The following is a 21,417-nucleotide window of genomic DNA, read 5'->3' as shown; positions in this document are numbered from 1 at the left end:
TTATTTTATTCATTTAACCACGAAAAGAGAGCATATAAATATTATAACAATATAATATACAAAGCACTAACAATTGCTAGGTTAACCAATTCTCCGTATACAACAAAGATAGCTAGGATGAGATGCTACACAACTAAGTACTATAACTAAGTGCGACATAGAATAAGTGCGTACATTAAGTGCCAGGACGTACAACTAGTAGGAGGGCTGGGACGGGGTGACTATGCCGAGTTTAGCTGAACTCTGAGCAGGTGAGTCTTTAGTCTTTTTTGCAGAAGCTGATTTGTGTGTAACTTGTGTTTGTATTTTCTGACCTATCCTTTACAGCAGGGGTCGCCCAGTAAGTTTGGCTTCGGGCAATGTTTTTCTTATTGAATGCCCTGAGGTGGCGAGCCAGGACATCAATGGAGGCAGAAACCCTTTTATTAACCCTAACCCTTTTTAATTACATTCTTAGTTGAGTTTGTATTTTTAATGCATGTAGCATAAAGGCGATGTCCCTATAGCAGAGGCAATCAGGGAGGGGCGCATTATTAAGACCTCCAATACATTACAAAACGCTGTATATATATTTTGTGGGTGCAGTCTCACTTTCATTGCATGTAATATCGAATTCACTTAGTCTCACACGTTCTTACACGGTCTTCATCCTAAATGCGTTGCATGCGGACCCCAATCTGACCAGCTGGCTACAACGCCTTCAGCTAATGGGGGATCATTTTAACAAACAAACAATTACATCATTGAGCACACTGACCTTTTCTTCCCTCAAAGAGATTACACACCCGACGGTCATTTTGCTCGTGTTTCACCCAACAAAACAAAGACGTGTGTTTTTGTGTTTATTCTCCTAACTGCTGTGCCCGCAGTGTCGCGGGGGGCTTACAGAACGTAATCTGTAGTTAACACTCATCCTCTGTAAACAGCATTAATCCAGCTGGGCCCCCCCGTCCCGACCCTGTCTCCGCAGTACCTACCCGAGTGTGACGACGTGGTTCTGATGAAAGACGGGCAGGTCTCGGAGCACGGCGCGCACCCCCAGCTCATGGCCCGGGAGAGGGACTACGCCTCGCTCTTCACCAGCATGCAACAGGAGGTGAGTCTGCAGGGGGGGGGGGCACCACCCCTGGCCCTGGGCCAAACATTCGCTCCTTTACCCACCTTCACAAAAACATATTAGGGAGAGCTGAATAATGCAGCAGCCAAGAGCCCGGTGGTGGGGGTGCTTAGTGCGTACAGGGTGCCTTCCTTATTTATGCGTTCATTGATCTGCCGGCGTGTCGCACCTGAGGGCCCTGTCGCAGATGGCTCTGTTTAACGGACTCCCGTCGGGTGCCGTTGACACCCTTGCGTTGATTTGTCAGGTTCAGGGTGCTGAACCCCCCCCCCCCCCCCACCCCCACCCATGTTGTTTACCCTTCAGATTGTGGTGAAAAAGAACCTGAAAAACAAACAGCAGGAGGCCACAGAGGAAAAGGCTGAGACGGATGTGCCTCCTGTCAAGGCCGCCGTACCGCAGCCCCAGAGGAAGGAGGGAGGTGAGGGTAGCAGCGCACCGCAACGCACACGCGCACAAACACGCGCGCACACACACACACGCACAGCAGGGAACCCACTTTCTTGTTTTCCCGTTTGTTTCTTGTTGGACTCTGCGTTCGCTCTTTGTCCTTTGTCTCTCTCTCTCTCTCCTGACGGCATTCCTTTCTTCCGTTCATTCTGACGTACTCTCCCTCTCTCGCTCTCGCTCTCTCCCTCTCGCCTCCTCCCTCCCTCTCTCGCTCTCTTTCCCCTTCCACTCTTTTGATCCTCGCTCCGTCCAGAGCAACTGATGAAGGCGGAGGAGAAGGGTTCCGGAGCAGTGGCCTGGTCGGTGTACGGGGCCTACATCAAAGCGGCCGGCGGCCCCGTTGTGTTCCTGCTCAACGCGTTCCTCTTCCTGTCCACCACGGGCAGCATCGCCTTCAACAACTGGTGGCTGAGCTACTGGATCCGACAGGGCGCCGGGGTGAGCCTTACAGGGGAGATTCTCCTTTGGGCTCGCCGTGCAGAATCCTCATCTGGCTGCTCTGTAATTGGGCTCCATAAGGCAGGGGGGGGCGGGGGGCGGGGGGGGGGGATAAGAAGCTGGCATGCCTGAGCGACTCTGAGCAGACAAGCGAGCGTTAATCTGAGTGTGCATAATTTAAAAGTGAAATAGTTTTACAGTGCCGCTGCAAACTTAATTATACAACAAACAGCGGCGAGGGAGGGAGGAGGGAGGGGGGGAAAAAAAACAGCTGTGCGGCAATCCAAGGCCTATACTGCTGTCTGAGTAATCAGAGAGCCTAGCTTACCCCCCCCCCCCCCCCCCCCCCCCGACTCAAGCGACTTCAAAAGAAAACTCCCAGATTTGGATTTATTAGAAAACACGGATTCTATTTGTGAAGCGATGTGTTGTTTTTTCTCCAGCCGCAGCCACCCCCCCCCCATCCCCCCCCGCCAACCCCACACCTCTCCTGTCCCTGCGGTCATGGTAATGTGTTGCTCCATCTGCCCCCCACCCTCCATCCAGAACACGTCGTTAATCTCTGTGAACGGAACGTCGGAGAACAACAGCATGAGGCTGAACCCTGACATCAGCTACTACTCCACGGTGTACGTCCTGTCCATGGCCGCCGCCCTGCTCCTCAAGACCGTCAGGGGACTGGTGTTCGTCAAGGTAAGGGCGCCCCCCCCCTCACACACACTCGCTCACTAACTTGAGGCAGGGGCCCTGATGTGCCACGCCCCTCTTCCCTGTAAAGGCTCAGTTATGGTTCCACGTCAACACCAACGCATTACCACGCAGACGCTTCGACGCAGTCAGGAACCTGTTATGGTTCTGAGTCGGGCTTTAGTGAGGTATTAGTGTCTTAATTCTCCCAATGGCCGTCGGTTGACCGTAAAGGAATCTAGCAGGTTGTTTTTTGTTTGTCTATAAGCTGAGGTACTTTTAGGTCTACCTCTCACGCAGTCCGTGCTCTCATGGCTCCAGCACTATGATTCAATTTGCCTCGGAGCATAATCTATTTCTGGGGCTAATGCTATAATTTAACACGTTGCAGGGGTGTGTGTGAGGGCCTGTTTGTTATTTTTTGTCATTTTGTACGCATCCATGTGTGTTTGATTTCATTAGCATGCGGTGTGTTTGTGTGTGTGTGTGTGTGTGTGTGTGTGTGTCTTGGGGCTCAGCAGTGTGTGTCGCCAACCCTTTGGGGTTGGTGCTCTTTGTTTTGAGTTAACCCGTCCTGACAGCGCATTACAGGGGTTAGCCCCCGACGTTATTGTATGCCAGTTGAAATTGCTAATTCCTTCGTCGAGACGGCTAATCTTTCTCTGCCCCTCAACCGCGATGAGATCTCTGCCGGTGTTGAATATTCCATTAATAGAATTAATGTGTCCCTCCCTGCCAAGAGTCATTTCTATCCAATCGCCGGAGACGTCCCCAAAGAATTAGGGTCGTGACCTTCCCGTGTCTAGCCCGCGGCCGCTCATTATGCAGCAACATTTGACGGCTTTCTCGGAACATCTTCCGACGCGAAACGAGGCCCCCCCCCCGATAGCGAAGCGCAGCACATCGCTGTTTTGACATGCGGTGTGTACGCGGCTGCTGTGAGTGGCAAACACGCGACCATGTGTGCTGCAGCTGGAGCCCACCATGGCTGTGTCCCCCCCAACCACTCCCCCAAAAAAACACGACACATTAGCCAAACAAGCTCCCCCTCCTACGTCGCCTCTCACGCTGAACCCTTCCCCATATGGTTCCCATTGGGCCGATTTGTGTTTGTGTTATTGCGTCTGTTTAGGTTGACTCTCTGACTTCCGATCGTGTGTTGTGTGTTGTTAATCCGCTACCGTTTGCCCCCCCCCCCCCCCCCTGCGTTTGACAGTGCACTATGAAGGCGGCCTCTGCGCTCCACGACAGACTGTTCCGGAAGCTCCTGCTCAGCCCCATGCACTTCTTTGACACCACCCCGCTGGGCCGGATCCTCACTCGCTTCTCCCGGGACATGGATGAGGGTGAGGGGGGGAGGGGGGGAGGCCCTTTAAATGCTCCATGGCTGAGAGAGAGAGAGAGAGAGAGAGAGAGAGAGAGAGAGAGAGAGAGAGAGAGAGAGAGAGAGAGAGAGAGAGAGAGAGAGAGAGAGAGAGAGAGAGAGAGAGAGAGAGAGAGAGAGAGAGAGAGAGAGAGAGAGAGAGAGAGAGAGAGAGAGAGAGAGAGAGAGAGAGAGAGAGAGAGAGAGAGAGAGAGCTGTCTATTACACAGACCGCTTGTGATCCGACTCTTGACTAAGAGCCGATTCCCGATTATATTAAGGGTAAGCTTTCAAGATGTAGATGTCTTTGGTAGACTAGTTGTTCGATTGACTTTGGATTTCTTACTTCTTATCAAATCGTCATTCATTCACCACTTGATGCGGTGTGTAAAAAGAACAATCAAACGACTGAATAATCAAACGACTGACAATACAGAACACTGAACTCTAATCCATTTAAAGCCAATATCATCCTCCCCCAACCGCTCTGCAGTGGACGTACGTCTGGCTCTGCAGGCGGAGATGCTGCTGCAGAACATGACCCTGGTGTTCTTCTGCCTGGGCATGGTGGGCGTGGTCTTCCCCTGGTTCCTGCTCTCCATCCTGCCCCTGGGAGCCTTCCTCTTCGTCGTCAACCGCGTCTCCAGGTATGACACACACACACACACACACACACACACACACACACACACACACACACACACACACACACACACACACACACACACACACACACACACACACACACACACACACACACACACACACACACACCATTGTGGGTTATAATGGACATAATGGGGGCCTGCGATCATCGCGGCATCAAAAATGACGAGGGCTTTCAGAAACGTGACTGCATTGTTGTTTCAAACTTAAAACGGCGGGCATGAATATGTTTTTGTAGCGAGACTTGGGTTTCTCTTGTATGTCGCATGGAAGTCTCCCAATCATTCAATTTTTAAGGCGGTTGTTATTCAATTATGAAATAACATAGTGCCAACAGCGTAAACATGTTTGTCTGAAACGCTGCCATGTTGTTTTCCTGCTGGGGTCGCTTGCTATGTCTCTGGCACTCTCTCTCTGCCTCTCGCTATCTCCGCCTTTTATGAGAAAATGGTGAAAATGATTCATGGGAGACGGTTTATTCACAGGCAGCAACCACCTCTGTGTCTAAAAGTAGAACTCTCCCCCCCTGCTCTCACACACACACACCTACACCTTTGTCAATAAACCCCTCCTTTCTCTTGGTCTCACACATCCCTGTCAGTGTGTGTGTGTGTGTGTGTGTGTGTGTGTGTGTGTGATCGCATGTGAATCACAGGGTGGAAAATGACCAGGGCTCTGCTGGGAAACTGGTCTGTCCAACCGCTGGACAAAACCACTCTATTCCCATCTCTACTTGTGTCCTTCGGCGCTTTACACAATTGCGATACCATTGAGGTTGATCACATTGGTGCTCCATCACGACACGGTATTGCCCAGTGTCTCTTTTCTCGTATACCGGTCGATTCCTCCGCCTGACTCTCACAGGCCAATGTGCCCGAGGCAGCGTTGAACACAAAGCACACCAAGGAGCATAGTGCAAAGTGTGCGCTTCAATATGAAGGGAGATATATCCGAGAACGTCGCATCAGTTATGGTGGCGAAGAAATCACCTTGCAAAAGTTATCACGTGAACCCCCCTCCGTGCTCTCTTACCTCCTCAACATGACACAAAAAAAACACCTACAAAGTACAAGTAAGACATAAAATGGCAGAAAAACAAAGGAAGCCAGACCAGTTAGCAGTATAATCCTCTGTATTGTGTAACGAGACGGTATGAATGAATGTCTACGTGTCATGATCAAACGTCGCCGATCACTCCCTTCCCAGGGTTCTGATTCGGGAGCTGAAGCGCCTGGAGAACATCAGCCAGTCACCGTTCACCTCTCACCTCACCAGCAGTCTTCAGGGCCTCTCCACCATCCACGCCTATGGGAGAGGGCCCGACTTCCTGCACAGGTAGGCGCTGAGCCGTGTGATCTCGTGGTGCGCTTCCTCCAAGAGACCCTGTCCATCACTCATCCTCAACAGATTGTCAAATTAACATTTGATTGATATTTTTTCTTTTTTTCCATCGACTCAATTAAATTGAATTTAGTTTTGGATTGTCAACGCAACCTGGCGGGTTTAATCGTTAACCAATGACACACGGTTTCCCGTCATATGAACCCCAGGGCACTGCTGGCTAGGCTCTCCATTCGACAAGCCAATTCTCAAGGGAGAAATTACCTTCATCCCCATGTTTAGTTCATTGCTAATGAATAATACTTGGAAACACATCAGATCACTGAAAATGCCCTGTGACAGATATTTTGTGTTATTTTTTAAAAGGGCCAATGTGTTGCTTTCTCACCCGTTCTTGTTTTATTTGTCTTCATAATGGAACTCTCGACATTAAGCACCTGAAGCAGTCTGGGAATTATTTTTATACTTTGTTTCCCGACACTTGCTTCCAGGCGTAACGGTCATTCTCGTGACAACCGACGTCTGAAATCATTTCTGCAGCGGTCGCTTACCCATTTAAATGACGCAGATGCTGTCACTGGTTATCGCTTGTTTGGACGCTTTAGATATGAGCAAAGCCACTGCTGCAGAACGCTAGCTGTGTGGTGTGTGTATTCTTAGTTGAGAGACCGTTCATGCGAGAAAACGAGCCGTCAAATGTGTCCCCAGCCCAAGAAACCTAAGCAAGCCTAATTTAGGCTTCTAAGATATCCCTGCAGCATCATTCACGTCTGGCAGATCTCTGTGGTCGTTTTTATTTTATTTTATTTTATTTTATTTTATTTTATTTAACCTTTATTTCACCAGGAAGGTCCCATTGAGTTACAGTAACTCTTCTCACAGGGAGTCCTGGCCAAGACAGGCAGCAGAAAAGAAGTTACAGAATTTGCACAAGGCCACACACACACACAAACAAAGTACACCACAATTGACACTATAATGCTAAAATTACACTTCATAACAGGCTATATAAAAACAAGCTAATACATACAGCTAAAAAAAACAAATTAAAAATAAATAAAAGGCATCAGGTTAAAAACAGTTGCAGTGTTCTTTTAGAGCTGATTGTAACATTTTTTTAAAGGTACTGAGTGGTGGGAGTGATTCCAGCTTTAGAGTGGCTTGAAGTTCATTCCAGACCTTTGGTGCATATGATGAGAAAGCTGTTGTACCCAGTTGTGTTCTTGTTAGTGGTGTGGTTAATAACATATATTCTGATGACCTTGTTTTGTAAACACTGTTATGGAAGGAAAGCAAATTTGAGATGTAAAGGGGTAGTTTACCCATTCGTGCTTTCGCAATAAAAATCAGTGCATGTAGTTTCCTTCTAAGGGAGAGGGAGCGTTTCTCTGCGGCTGCCAATTCTGCTCAGTTGTTCAAATGATTATTTGAACTGAAATGTCTTGAAGGGGAATATATGCACGTTACCCCCTGCTGTGTCTCCCTTCTAAAACCTTGGGTTCTGCGTGTATCCCAATAGTCTAGATTTAGACATTAAAGGTTGCATAGGTGATTTGCTTTTTTGGCCATTTTTGCAAAATTACTTGAAATCCTTATCATAACCCGCTTACAGCCACTGAGTTAGAAGTACTGACATGAAAATTAAACTTGTCAATCATCTGTGGAACGTGCAGGGCTCGAAAAACTCCAGCCAATCATATCCATTGCCACCGAGTTTCATTGGACAGTAAGTACGTCAATCAAACGGTCGTACTGCACTCCCCCTCCCCCGCGCCCCGCGCGCGACCCCGTCGTGCAGTACTCGTGACCCAGAGCTCGTGACCCAGAGCAAGCTCCTGTTTGTTGTTATCCTGCGGTATCTACTGGAACTAGTTAATCCACATTTGGACCTAGCAGTAGAAGACAATTTCCATGGCAGACAAGACGCCACAATCCCCACCACCACCACCACCACCAGCAAAGAGAAGGAAAACTCTTTTTCAGAGAGTAATTGATAATAAAAACGCTGAAAGAGAAAAACTGAAATCAAGAATAATCCTAGGCGCTGCTTTTGAACGTTGGCGGCAACTGAAGGACGAGAAGGGTCTAAAAACCGATGCTTGTGTGGCGGTTGACCTAGTTTCAAAGTTTATACCGTTTATACTCGGTAATACCGGTGTTGAGACGAGTGTAGCCTATTACTCGGTGTGAAAATGTCCACACCGCGGCAACCCTAGTGAAAACCAGGACTTCCAATACAATTATATGAAACAAACATACATTTTCTAAAAATAGTATTGATTTATGTGACCGTTTAATGTTTATAACATCTGGTGCAACCATAGCCGCGAGAACGTATTCTCAGCAGGGGGTGCTGTGAAAAAAAAACCCGGCCTGCACTAGACTCGCAACTCGTTACATTGATAAAAAAGATATATAGCAGCGCAGCTCAATTACACCAGTGCATGCGCGCACAGTTGAAAATCGATCGTTGTGTTCACTTCCTTCACACCATGGTTCACATCCAGCTGCTCACAGAACAAGTTTAGCGCACCACCGCTACCCTCACACTTTTTCATATAACCTTTTTTCAGCACTAGGACATATGAGCATTAAATAAATGCTGCGTCTCAACATGCCTTGGACAGCAGCGAGGATGACTCGCTTTGCCACGGGCCGAAACAGTTCGGAGCGACCACAGCCAGAGCGAACACAGCGGGGCAGAGGAGTGTCAGGAAGTCTTTGGTGTACACATCAGTACGGCCTATTTGCACTACTGTTTAGTGGCAATGCAGTGTTTTATTCTATGCCTTTTTATTTTCGTATATTATTTCAATTAATACAATTTATTTATTCATGAAATCAAGATCTGGGCTTCAAATCTTTTTTCCAAATATAGGTCGTATTACAATGGGGTTTGTGTTTATATTCGGACCAATACGGTACAGCGGATGCTCACATGACGTTAAGCATTTCCTGGTGCATAATGTGACGCTTCAGAACCTAAAATCCCGTTTCTCCCCGTTGATACGACAACACATAACCGGCGTTTTCAGAAATCTCCACTTTGGTTTTTAGAAATGATCGTTTTCTGTGATAAGACAGGGCCTCGGACAGGGGGTGTTGCAGCACCCCCAAAACCCCTACTTCCCGCGGTACTGGGTGCAATTTACAGCTGAATGTAGTGCCATGTTGTTAAACGAAAACCTACGCTAGCCTGGCTCGCTCTCGCGCATCTCTGTTCGCGCTCGTGCATGATTGCGCGTCCAAGTACTTGGAATGGGTGGAGTCAGAGTCAGCGTTGAAGGGGAGGGGGTAGGACCATTTGAGTTGTGTATTTTCAAAATCTGCTGGCGTTTCGCAAATCGCGTACCCAACCTTTAAGGGGGTTCCACTCCAGGAAGAAGGTACCTTGTTTTGATCCCCCAGTGACTGCTGACTATCTGTATGCATCCTTGAGCAAGATCAGTGGCGGTTCTAGACAAATTTTACTAGGGGGGGCAAGAAGGGCCCAGTGTTTAACCAAAGGGGAACAATTAAAATGGCAAAAAATGATATTTAAAGATTATAAACTTTGTTTTACTTAAAAATCATCAAACATTTAATTTGTACAAGAGTTTATTACTTCACCAGTCTGTCATTTTCTGTCAAACTACCTTAAATGGATGGAGAATATGCCCTAAATCATCAAAATCATATAGACATTTGTTTTGTACAAGCGTGCCGTGCAAGAGAGATAGGGCCATAAAAAATAAAAAGTACAGGGTACAAATACAGTGGGTCAATGTGAAAAACAACTCGAGGGTTGTGTGCCATTACCTATTTATTTTATCAGTTTCAGTGTGGAGAAACTGTGTTCTTCCCTTTTAAAAACATACCCTGTTCTGTTCTTTCCTCATTTCATTATATCTGCTATAAAAAGAAAGAATAAAAGAAAAAAAACGTAGGGGCGTGCATTACATTTCGTTGCATAACCATCCCTCCCTACTTAACACGGGCAGATAGCCTACTACTCTTTACTCCAATGTATTTGTCATCGCAATGCAGCACTTTAAACGGATGAAAATACGTGGTTAACATCTCACCATTGTGTAGCCTAGACCTAGCAAGGATACTGATATTTGGATCCTCGCTTCTGCTTCGATCAGTTTGCTTAGATATGATGAAGTTTTTAAATATATCGAGACCCAAACACGGAGGAGCAGCACCTCTGTGTTTGGGTGCGCCCGTCTAATTTACCCGTGTACAACGTTGCGTCGCATTTCTTCCGTAAAATCAGTAAAATCCTAATTGTTTCATTTGGTCAGCACGGGGGGGGGCCACAGGGGGGGGCCAGGGACATGTCTACAGGGGCACGGGCCCCCGTAGGCCCCCTTAGGCCCCGGTGTAGAACCGCCATTGAGCAAGATGCCCTCACCTTCACCAGGTTGATTAACATCCGACTCTGACCCCGGTCGTGTTTCGCCTGTGAGGACTTAAAGTGGGCGTCCGGGCTGCAGCCTGACTGACGTCCGCCCCCCTTTCTCTCCCTCTCTCTCCCCTTCTGTCTCTCCGTCTGCTCCTCCAGATACCAGGAGTTGCTGGACACCAACCAGGCGTCCCACTACCTGTTCAGCTGCGCCATGCGCTGGCTGGCGGTGCGCCTGGACCTCATCAGCATCACGCTCATCGGCGCCGTGGCGTTGCTCATCGTCCTCATGCACCGGCAGATCCCCCCGGCCTACGCGGGCCTGGCCCTGTCTTACGCCGTGCAGGTACGAAGGTGGACCCTGTCCTACATGATGTGAAGGTGGTGGTGGTGGTGGTGGGGTTGATAATGCAGGTGGTGGTGCATGTGGTGTTGGGGGTGATGATGCAGGTGGTGGTGGTGGTGTTGGGGGTAGGGCGATCTATTCACTAACTAGAAGACTATCCTCCACCTACTACCCGATTGGGGTACCACCGCCACCAGTAGGGATTCGAACCCTGAGCCCTCATTAATATTAGGAAGAGGGGTGGCTGGGATTCGATGAACAGCCCGAAGGTTCTGAACCCCAGTCGTCAATACCTGCGGCCCCACATGGAGGCATCCTCTAGTAGCAAGACGCAAGCTCGATCTGCTCATTAATCAGCTGCATCTGCAACCGTAAACCACTTTGGATCAAAGTGTCTTAAAAGACAGCATGGTCTCTTACCTGACCTGATAGCCAAAGGTGTACACACATACTTGCCAAATTTCAACCTCCAGAACCAAGAATTTGCACTCATTCCTCCGTGGAGACCGCTGCCACGGCCATGAGTTACGTTTTTGGCCTCAAGTGTTATATTAAAGGTATTTTTTCTAGTGGAATGATATTACATCCAACGGTGATATGGACGGCAAAAAGATTGGCTTTATCTTATTGTTAATAACGTGCAGAGGGATCCGGTCATGTATCAGATGGGTGTCTACAGTAGGACCAAAGCAACATATTGTCCCTTTAAAATTGTACGTGTGTGTGTGTGTGTGTGTGTGTGTGTGTGTGTGTGTGTGTGTGTGTGTGTGTGTGTGTGTGTGTGTGTGTGTGTGTGTGTGTGTGTGTGTGTGTGTGTGTGTGTGTGTGTGTGAGAGATCGAAGATGATAAAGAAGGGGATTGGATTAAAAACAAACCACACACCATGAGTCCACCTTCATGTGGTGAGCATCATATTTCAGTACAGGAACCGGGTGGCTTGTTCAGATCTAGTGCTGTGGGAAAGGGATTGTCCTCCGCTATTTGTTCAGCTCCTTCAGGTCTGACTTTTATCATCACTTTGACCATTTACTTTGCCCATGCTGTTGCCTATAAACTGCTCCGGGAGGAACCTTGACCTTAAAATATCAGATGAAATTGATGGGCAGTCACTAGATCGCAAGGGACGGTGAAACAATCTATTAACCAGGTTGTAAATGTTACTGCTGGCCTGTCATATAATGGTGCTGGTAATTGGTTGTGAATGAGAGTCTGGTTGTCAATCATTAACCTGCTACTTTTTTACTACCCTTACCTTTATTATTTTTTCTCTCTCCCCTGCTCTCTCTCTCTACCTCTCTGCCTCTCTCTTTCTGATCCCCTCGCTCTCTCTATCCCACCCTCTCCCTATCTCTCTCTCTCTCTCTCCCTCTCCCTGCAGCTCACTGGCTTATTTCAATTCACCGTGAGGCTGCTGTCAGAGACAGAAGCCCGCTTTACATCCGTTGAGAGGATCAATCATTATATAAAGGTAAGAGCAGCTCGGCTGAAGGCATTGCTGTCTGCCAAACTCACTGTGGGGCGGGCGGATGGGGAGAGCCAATTCAAGGCCTGGAGTACACTCAGACGTCATGTAGGAACACAAGCGTCACTTATAGACCTGCCCCGCATGCCAACAACAGCTGAATTGAGTGTGAGTTGGTGGGTGGGCGTGCGTGCGTCTGGGCATGCAAGTGTATTTTTTTTTATGAGCCCAGCCCGGAAGCCAGTCGAAACAGGTGACTAGTGATAGTCGCCAGTAGGACTTGATGTCAAACGACAGAATCAACTGTGAAAGCCTTGTGTTACAGCAGGCCATCGGGTTACCCTATAGCTTGACAATACTTCAGTAACTTCAGTTACACATTGAGTGGCTTCAATGTACATGCGAAAGATGCATGTAAACATTAAAGACCGTTGAGGTAGACATTGGTAGTAGTATGTGCTAGTTAGTACATTACTGAAACTAGAAACACCCATCACTGACCATTATGCTGAAGTGTCCAAGGCAATTTGAACAAATAACAATCTAAAGAAGATTCCAAGTATTGAAATGGGCGAATCGTTGCCGTAGTATAGCAGGGTAGGACGGGTGCTATGGCTAACCACGCCCGATTTAAGTTGAACAGTGCATTACAGGGCTAGCAGCGTACACACAGGTAAAACCATGAAAACACTAATTACCAGCTCAATTATCGGCTCAACTGTATATATTTTCCCAGACAAATGGAATGTACTTCAGATTAAAGGATTAAGTAATTGGCTGACATGACCCATCATCAACAGTGGATGTAGCTGATCTGTAGATTATCGTACATTCAGTGAAAACTGAACTACTACTGAGAATTGTTTGCTTTACTTTGATAGTCCAGATTATAGTTTGTTGATGTGCCATTGATAGGCTGGGGATATGTCAGGTCACCATGCTTTTGGATTATCTGTGGATGATCGATGGACAATTACTGAACACTCTACTATCGAGGATCTCATCATTTTTTGACTTCCAAGTCAATCGGAGCTTGTTGATTTGCAACTGATACTCGCTAGACTTTTACTCATTAGACATGCTGTTGAGTTGCAGGTTTAATGTTGGGGATAATCAGGAGAGATTTTAAGTATTTTTGATTTGCCATTGATAATCAAGACAGAGTCAGATGAAACTACTGTGAATGTGTATAAATGAGAAAAGATAAGTTTATAGCACAAAGTTGAAACCTTCCTGACACAAATGAGACATATTACATTATATTCAAATGAAGCTGCTATTCATCCTTTGGATGCTATTCACTTGCTATTCACTTGAAATGTTGTGGTTCATATCCTTATTCCATGTCCACTTCCACAATGTTGATTTTATCAAGCCAGGGTCAACCGACACTTAAAGAAGACGCGTTCAATGTGATACTTAACTGACACTAAATCAATGCGCATTTGATGATCAACTGTAGACTATCCAGGAAAAATGTTACCCCCTTTTTTATTTGGCGTTGTAATATGTCAGCTGGTCTGTTTGCTGTTCAATAACATATTGTATAAATACAGAAATAGTATGCCATAGTCAAATATTGACTAAGCTGCATAATTATAGAATGTATATTATGCTATGGTCAAATATTGACTGAGTTATGTTGCATTCGTTCATAACCAATATTAGACTCAAATGCAGGCAAAATTGTTTGGCAAGTTAGGCAAATTCTCTGATTAAATAAAAGCCTTATGTTTGGGATTTTTCTGCAGCACAAAAGTGGACAAAGCCACGGTCTCAACTTTCTATGCCATCTCAACATAAAAGAACTGCCTAAAATTAGCCGAATAGGCATACATTTTAAATATTTCATGACTTTCGTTTCATCTTTTGAAGAAAAGCCTTAGTTTCCACTATGGTGAATAGCTATGTTTGTTTTAGCTTTAGAAAAATCGTACAATAGCCGGGAGGGACCACCCAAGTATAACAGCGGGTTGTCATTTTCTTTGGCTGGAGAGGCGGTTGGGTGTTGTTACGGCAACATACGGCTGCGACCCTGCATCACTAGAATCCACCGCATCGTTTACACGAGAGCGGGGCAAGCCAGCGGGGCCGGGGGAGGGGTGAGGCTGGGGGGGGGGGAAACCCACCATCACCTCCCAGAGACCCACCGTCGCTATCTCTCGCTTCCCCCCCAAAGAACCTGGAGAGCGAGGCGCCCAGACAGATCACCGGCGGGACGTCGTCCCCCGCCGCCCCGGGCTGGCCGCAGCGGGGGGGCCTCTCCTTCCGGGACGTGGACATGCGTTACCGCGACGACCTGCCCCTGGTGCTGAAGAAGCTGTGCTTCGAGATCGCGCCCGAGGAAACGGTGGGGGTCGTCGGCCGCACGGGATCGGGTACGTACCCGTGGGCGCCTTCGCCGCGACCCGACCCGCGAAGCGACTTCTGCTCCCCTATCTCCCGTGTCTCCCCTGTTGTTTTGTGCTAGGGTCAGGGGGGGGGCATAACTATATGGCCTGTTGAGCCCTTTGAGACTGTACCTTTGATTAAGGGCTGTACAAATACAATTCAATGTACTTGAATTGATAAGTCAAATGTACCAACACCACAAGGGTTTGAACCCCATTAAGCATAATTTCATGTCGCCAGAAAGATGTTCCCATATCTACCAAGAGGAAAGTCTTTGCAATTAATTTATTTTGTTCACAGAGAATAAATGTGTATACATGTATACAGTATCCTCAGCCTTGTAGCATAATTGCCTCATAATTGCCTCAAGTCATATTTTGGCCAAATTGTGATATCTAACCTAACTCTACTCTCCTAACGCTGCTGATTCACTGTGCCTCATTGGCTATATCCTAAGCCAATCAGAGTGCTTTTTACATACCATAAGTCATCTATTTCACCTAAGCATTTTTTCTGCTAAATACAAGATGAATCATAAAATATGACTTAATATCAACTCTGCTTTGCGGCTAACGATACGCCGTGTGGCCGTGCGTCGACAGGCAAGTCCTCCCTGGGCGTGGCTCTGTTCAGACTGGTGGAGCTGGCGGGGGGCTCCATCACCGTGGACGGGGTCAACATCGCCGACCTGGGGCTGGAGGAGCTGCGGGGCCAGCTGGCCATCATCCCCCAGGAGCCCGTCCTCTTCATCGGCACCGTCAGGTAGACATCCCCCCCCCCCAGGGCCCTGGTCTCACGCCATCGCCGTAGCGACGCACTCTCTACAGACCACCCTCATGGCTAATGCGGCATTGTCGGCACACAATAACAAAAAAAAGAAGAACTCCTGATTGAGAACGGCGTTTGAGAACAGTTTGGATTGAGAACGGCGTGCCAAAACCTCGGACCATCTGGTGAGCGGGAAATCAATGAGAGAATCGTCCTCTAACCCCCAAACAATTAGCACCTAAGTGCCCCGGAGAGATTGCTCCGACGAAGGTGCTAAGGATTTAAACGAGCGATGAGCTAGCCTGCTGGCCCCGGCCTCTGCGATCTCATTGGTCCATCCCCCACGGCCTCCCTATGAAGCGCACATTGCGCGTCTATCATGGTCAGATACACGGGCGCCCTCTGTGTCACCTCGCCCTGTTATAAACACGCGTCTCCTTCTCTCTCTCGACAGGACCAATCTGGACCCCTGGGGGAAGTACACCGATGCCCAAATATGGGACGCGCTGGAAAAGACGCACATCAAAGACATGGTAGGTGAAAGCGGAGGCGTAATGGCCCCCGATAACTCTGGAAGGCTACGATGGATAATATAAATAGGAGAAGAAAGCATCGACAATTGAGTAGCTGTGCCGAACAGGAGCCACCCCTTCCCAATCCCCCCCCCGGCAGTTCTTTTGAAATGAGTATGTACACCGCCCCCTCCGAATCTCCGCAGGTCAGCCAAATGCCTCACGCCCTCCACTCAGAGGTGACGGAGAACGGAGAGAACTTCTCAGTGGGAGAGAGACAACTGCTGTGTGTTGCCAGAGCGCTGCTGAGACATAGCAAGGTACTGATTGCCTGCGTGACACTGCTGTTTCATGTCCCTGGTCTGTTGGAAGGAATCGAAAAAAAAAACGTTTTTGTGTTTTTGTTTTTTCGGATGACTGATAATGACTCTTTCTGAAAAACTGTTTATATTTCGAATGATCCACTGGGAAAACCTACCCAACACCACCTCCTCCTCCTCCACCACCACCACCAAATAGTATTATTAGCATCAGTGGGGAACTGTGCAGCATCACATTGCCCCCTGTTGGTGGATGTTGTCATTGCATCCTGCGCTCCATAAAGCACGTCTTATAGGGTCCGTTCACCCAAAAGCAATGAACACCGTTCCACTAATTGGAACGTGAAACATTGACACGATGACTCAGGTTAATATTGATGTTCACAAACCGTTTTTTTTATATTCGACTACAGGGAACCCTCCTACCCCATGCTCCCACACAGAAGGAGTCACGTTGGCAGACTGTGTGGTGTGTTCTCTATCAAAGTAGACAGACAGATACAGTTCAGACCACATGCAGCTACTCATACAGAATAGATGGCGCTCTAGAATCCAACTTTATATATTTATAATTCTGCTTAAACATCAAACATAACTGAATCCCACTAAACCAAAGGGGATCAGAGCAGGTTCATGCAGTGGCTAGGGGGTTTGACAATCCAGCTGAAAGGTCTAGATTCAGGGCATTCATGATCAAGATGCGTTACCCCTACGTACGTATTAATGACGTGCATCGGAATTAACTATTAAAAGGCCCACTATTTTAGCACCATTAGCCATTGTGCGAAAAGCCATTGCTCGTGTGATTAGCCATTACAAGCCACTTCCAAATCTGCCCTTCACTGGGACTGAAAGCGTCCCCTAAATGACAGCTCTATGAACCAGCTGTGCATATCAAAGCCCGTTTAATATTTCCTCAACATGCGGGGGTGAACACGTACATCATACCATGCATCACAGGATCTATTACGCAGGCCTGCACATCAAGAGCTGCTGCTGCTCCCACAGATCCTGCTGCTGGACGAGGCCACCGCCGCCATCGACGGCGAGACGGACCGGCTGATCCAGAAGACGATCCGCAGCTCGTTCGACGGCTGCACCACGCTGGTCATCGCCCACCGCCTCCACACCGTGATGAGCTGTCAGCGCGTCATGGTGATGGACAACGGCCAGGTGAGGAGGGAAACTCAAGCCAGACGTCACCCTGTTTAACCCGAGGCGCTGTTCACACCGACAACTAAAGCAGGCTGTGTATAAAACGGGCTGCTTTTGTTCTTGACTTTTTAAGTTGAGGTCTCGAAGAACAGCCACGCTGCGCAACACTGCGCCTCCTTACTGCTGCAGTGCAAGCCTTCGATTATCTACACCCAACCGACCCAGAATGACGAGCGAGAGGCACTTGAGTTTTCTTGAGTTCATTTTCGACGGTCAGCCAAAGAGTCGAGGCGTCACGGCGGGGGGAAAAGCGCATTGTTCAGCAACGCCACGGCAGCAAGCAGAACGCTGGGTGCCCATTGATAACAATTACACAGTAGCCGCCCCCAGCTGTTACAATGCGTCTGGTGTGATGGGTGTGCTCCCTGCATAACTCGGTGTTGGACAATCTGGTTGGGGTGAAGGCCCACCCACCCTCCAAAAACTCAGTCTAGAAGCACTCGATCCGACCCAAAGCAACAGCCGTCTGGTTGCCATGACACCTTGCTGATATGACTTGAAACGTGTTCGCTGCTTACTACGACGGGACATTTGATATAATAGGACATTTCTGCTCAGTGGGCAGTGGCTCGTGGAAGATACCCAAAAGTTTTTACTAACAGTAACCGTAGTCGGGAATATGCATGTTAAATACCACATAATTTCAGGGAACAATAAGGTCTGCCACAAGGCCCACTGGTGCGCCATCACTGACTGAATGCGTCTTGTTAAAGAACAACTATCTGTCTGGAGGTTTCCTCATTAAGGTCTAAATGATGACTTGGTCATTGGCAGCTGTGCCTCACTGGTCTGATCTAAACTGTGGGAGTAATTGCGTTTCGGGGGATCGTTGTGTGTACTAATTCCCTTCCTTAACACTCAGGGTTGCAAATTGACAACTGATATGGGAATTCATAATAAATTAGCCTCACATCACGGTCCTCAAAGCGTTCCTTGAAATAAATGTGATTGGGCCATCATGACCAATCACCATTGATTAAGTCCACCCAGTTGTATTTCTCGCTGTCCTGTTCATATGCAGTTGGTTTGACCTGCTTTGGCCCTTTCTTTGTTCTCATCATGCAATTGAACTTGAGTTTGTATGTGCTTTGTCTTTTTCTTAATAACAGATCTTGGAGTTTGACAGCCCAGCCGCCTTGCTTGCCAATGAAAGTTCCAGGTTCAGATCCATGATAGAAGCATCAGAAGCCAAAATGGAAGTGACGCACCAGAGCTGAAATCCTGATTACAAGCTTAAGAAAAACAGCTCTCGCAGTGTCAGTTGCACATCAGTTCAGAGAGAGAGAGAGGGAGAGAGTGTGTGTGTGTGTGTGTGTGTGCGTGTGTGCGTGTGTGAGTGCTTGCGCGCGTGCGGGGGCAGTTGTTACATACACGAAGATGCAACGCTTTTACTTGAAACCATATCTGTGAATTTCAGAGAAACCAAAGATGGTGACCACATTCACGGTGACCACCTTTTCAAGGGACACAAATAATAGCAGTAGTAGTTTTAAAAGAAACAAGACAGAGCAAAGGCTCTGACAATGGCACTTTATATTCCATGCATTTACCTGTAAGGGTGCGTGCACGCACATGGCTTCATCGTCATTGCGGTAGTTGCTTAGATTATAAGAATGGTAAATCCAGCTTTCACAATGAAGAAATGCATTGTCATGGAATAATGACCGGTACTGTCTTAGTTTTTATGAATTAATCAGTGCAGGTGTAATAGAAGTGGTTTGACGCTGCTTACTATAGATCTTTTAAGTATTTATGGATCAATCAAAGACTTGCAATGGAAAATGCATACTTGATTAATTTTAACTGGTACACTTTTGTTCTGATGATTGCGATGGTAAACATCTGCCTTATAATTAATGTCTACTGATAACCGAGTTGTGGGCCAGGCCTCTAATGGATTTTCAAGTTTTACTTTGTATGCACCTTGAGATTGTAATTTTTCCATGTCTTATATTTGTACATTTAATATTAAATATGTTAAAAATAAATCTTTTTCAATAAAGATATTTTTATACAAGCTTAATTGTCTGACCTGCTTTTTTGTTTGTGTAAACAGTGCCCTGCTGTGCAGACTTGTGTTCATGCAAGCAAAATAATGCAGATCACTTTATTTACTAGGTCTGTGTAAGCACTAGCAGCAGAGGGATCGTGCATCATAAGGTTGCTTCATAGATTCAATGGGTCATCCATTGACAAATATAGCCAAATAGTGCACTAGCTTTACAATGAAAACACACTCCATATTCAGCATAATATATTTATGAGAGTAAATGTATGTGCATTTACTATGACTAGCAATGTACGGTGACTATCAATTAAACTTGCTTTATTCAAAGGGATTAAGACAAATTGAGAAGTGAGACTAATTTCCAAGTTTGCCCTGATTACAGTGCAAGTTAAAATAAGTTAACATATAGATCCTTAGATACCGGTTCTTAATAAATGTACATGTATACATCAATTATACAGCACAGTTGGCGAAGGTCAGCCTGAATAATGCAGATGAAAGTTTCTCGCAGGATTTTGAGGTACTATCTCGTTAATTAACCTTTAATTTTCATTTAATATGTTGTCCGAATTCTGAGACAATGATACTGAAAAAAATAACCGATTTTATTTTATCTTATATAGACCTTCTCGGAATTCAGAGAAAATTATCTCGCATATTTTGTTTTCTCAAGTCAACGTATACGTTAATGTGTCGTTGATTTTATTTTGAAGTGAGACGACTGAATGAGACCGGAAGTTTGCATTGCTGCTGTAGCTAGGCTCGAGCGGCTGCTGGAAAAGGAAAGCCTTGCGCTGTGATGCCGCTGGATGATGGCTGCCTTCGGTATCTTAAGTTACGAGCACCGGCCTCTTAAACGGCCCAGGCTCGGCCCTCCGGACGTGTATCCTCAAGACCCGAAGCAAAAAGAGGTCAGAACATGTTGATGTTTCTATACAATGCACATCAGTGATTTTAAACGGTGTTAAAGTGCCCAGTTATGAAGCTATGCGAAAGCTAGCCTGCTTAGCCCCTACTCCAGACGGGCCTTCAATAACAATGAACAGCACCAAGGTAGTTGTCACTTTGTTAGATAGCCGGGCTACTCCGAGAGCCAACACACATTTACCGGTGTCTTCCACCTCTACGATTGCCGTGTGCAATACGCCACATCCCCACATTGTTATTTTCCAGTCAAAGTAAATGCTCTTTGTTTTATGTGGTTGTATTGTGGGGGATTTTGTTATTGTGATGAGATGGTGCGGGACTAGGAGTAAATATCTCCTTTCTGCGCGGAGATCTCCCTCTAGCTCGGCGTTATCCACATAGCTATGCAAGCTGCTTGGTTTGGGAGGTACAATGGAGGGTTACCTGTATCGACATTTGTGCATTCATTTTTCAGACGCGGATCTTGAGCATGATTGAGGTTTTCCTTAGCGTTGTCATCCATCCCCGGGTTCAGGTCATGTTAGGTTGCTTGGATTAGATTACAAGACCCACAGCACATTAAAGGCCCGTTCTGTAAAACTGAGTTGAGGGTCATCTTTTCCATTTTGTGTGAGCTTTCACTTGTATTCAACTGTATGCTGCCTTACTGTAAACTGCAGTGTACAGTATACCTTAAACTGATGGATATCACAGCAGTTTGCTTTACTACTGTATGTACATCTATCATCTATGTGTACATCTAAACCATTTAACTCCAAACGTTATGAACTTCCCTGTTGATGATTTTGCAATGTGTAACACCAATATCATAAATACATTTTTGCATCAGGATGAATTGACTGCATTAAACGTAAAACAAGGATTTAATAATCAACCAGCGGTGTCCGGAGATGAACATGGCAGCGCAAAAAATGTCAACTTTAATCCCGCCAAGGTATTCAATTAAATCTACTATATTTCCTTCAACGTACCATTTGTCTTTGTTCTGTACATGCTTTTAATACGTACATTGCAGACC

The 21,417-nt window shown here is 46.8% G+C and overlaps 2 protein-coding genes across 6 annotated transcripts in view; both read left to right on the top strand.

Annotated features, from left to right (window-relative positions):
- wu:fb13g09 (ATP-binding cassette sub-family C member 5) overlaps positions 1-19,501 on the top strand; it is a 35,426-nt gene extending 15,925 nt beyond the window's left edge. Inside the window, exons 15-29 of the mRNA XM_056600204.1 lie at positions 971-1,096; positions 1,424-1,538; positions 1,821-2,005; positions 2,552-2,698; positions 3,909-4,038; positions 4,549-4,702; positions 5,928-6,056; positions 10,609-10,795; positions 12,175-12,264; positions 14,438-14,636; positions 15,252-15,411; positions 15,872-15,950; positions 16,136-16,249; positions 17,258-17,422; positions 18,574-19,501. Of these exons, the coding sequence (XP_056456179.1) occupies positions 971-1,096; positions 1,424-1,538; positions 1,821-2,005; positions 2,552-2,698; positions 3,909-4,038; positions 4,549-4,702; positions 5,928-6,056; positions 10,609-10,795; positions 12,175-12,264; positions 14,438-14,636; positions 15,252-15,411; positions 15,872-15,950; positions 16,136-16,249; positions 17,258-17,422; positions 18,574-18,681 (2,088 nt within the window). The 3' untranslated portion in view covers positions 18,682-19,501. The remainder of the gene's footprint in view (positions 1-970; positions 1,097-1,423; positions 1,539-1,820; positions 2,006-2,551; positions 2,699-3,908; positions 4,039-4,548; positions 4,703-5,927; positions 6,057-10,608; positions 10,796-12,174; positions 12,265-14,437; positions 14,637-15,251; positions 15,412-15,871; positions 15,951-16,135; positions 16,250-17,257; positions 17,423-18,573) is intronic.
- Positions 19,502-20,199: 698 nt separating this feature from the next.
- The window catches only part of med12 (mediator complex subunit 12), a 34,099-nt gene continuing 32,881 nt past the window's right edge, over positions 20,200-21,417 (top strand). For all 5 annotated transcript variants that reach the window (XM_056600672.1, XM_056600673.1, XM_056600671.1 and 2 more), the window contains exons 1-2: positions 20,200-20,383; positions 21,229-21,333. In XM_056600672.1, coding sequence (XP_056456647.1) covers positions 20,282-20,383; positions 21,229-21,333 — 207 coding nt within the window. In that variant the 5' untranslated portion in view covers positions 20,200-20,281. The remainder of the gene's footprint in view (positions 20,384-21,228; positions 21,334-21,417) is intronic.

The sequence above is a fragment of the Gadus chalcogrammus genome, chromosome 10, assembly GCF_026213295.1.
Source record: "Gadus chalcogrammus isolate NIFS_2021 chromosome 10, NIFS_Gcha_1.0, whole genome shotgun sequence".
NCBI classification, from domain to species: Eukaryota; Metazoa; Chordata; class Actinopteri; order Gadiformes; family Gadidae; genus Gadus; species Gadus chalcogrammus.
The sequence above is the reverse complement of the archived record's forward strand: the minus strand, read 5'-3'. Positions and strand labels throughout refer to the sequence as shown.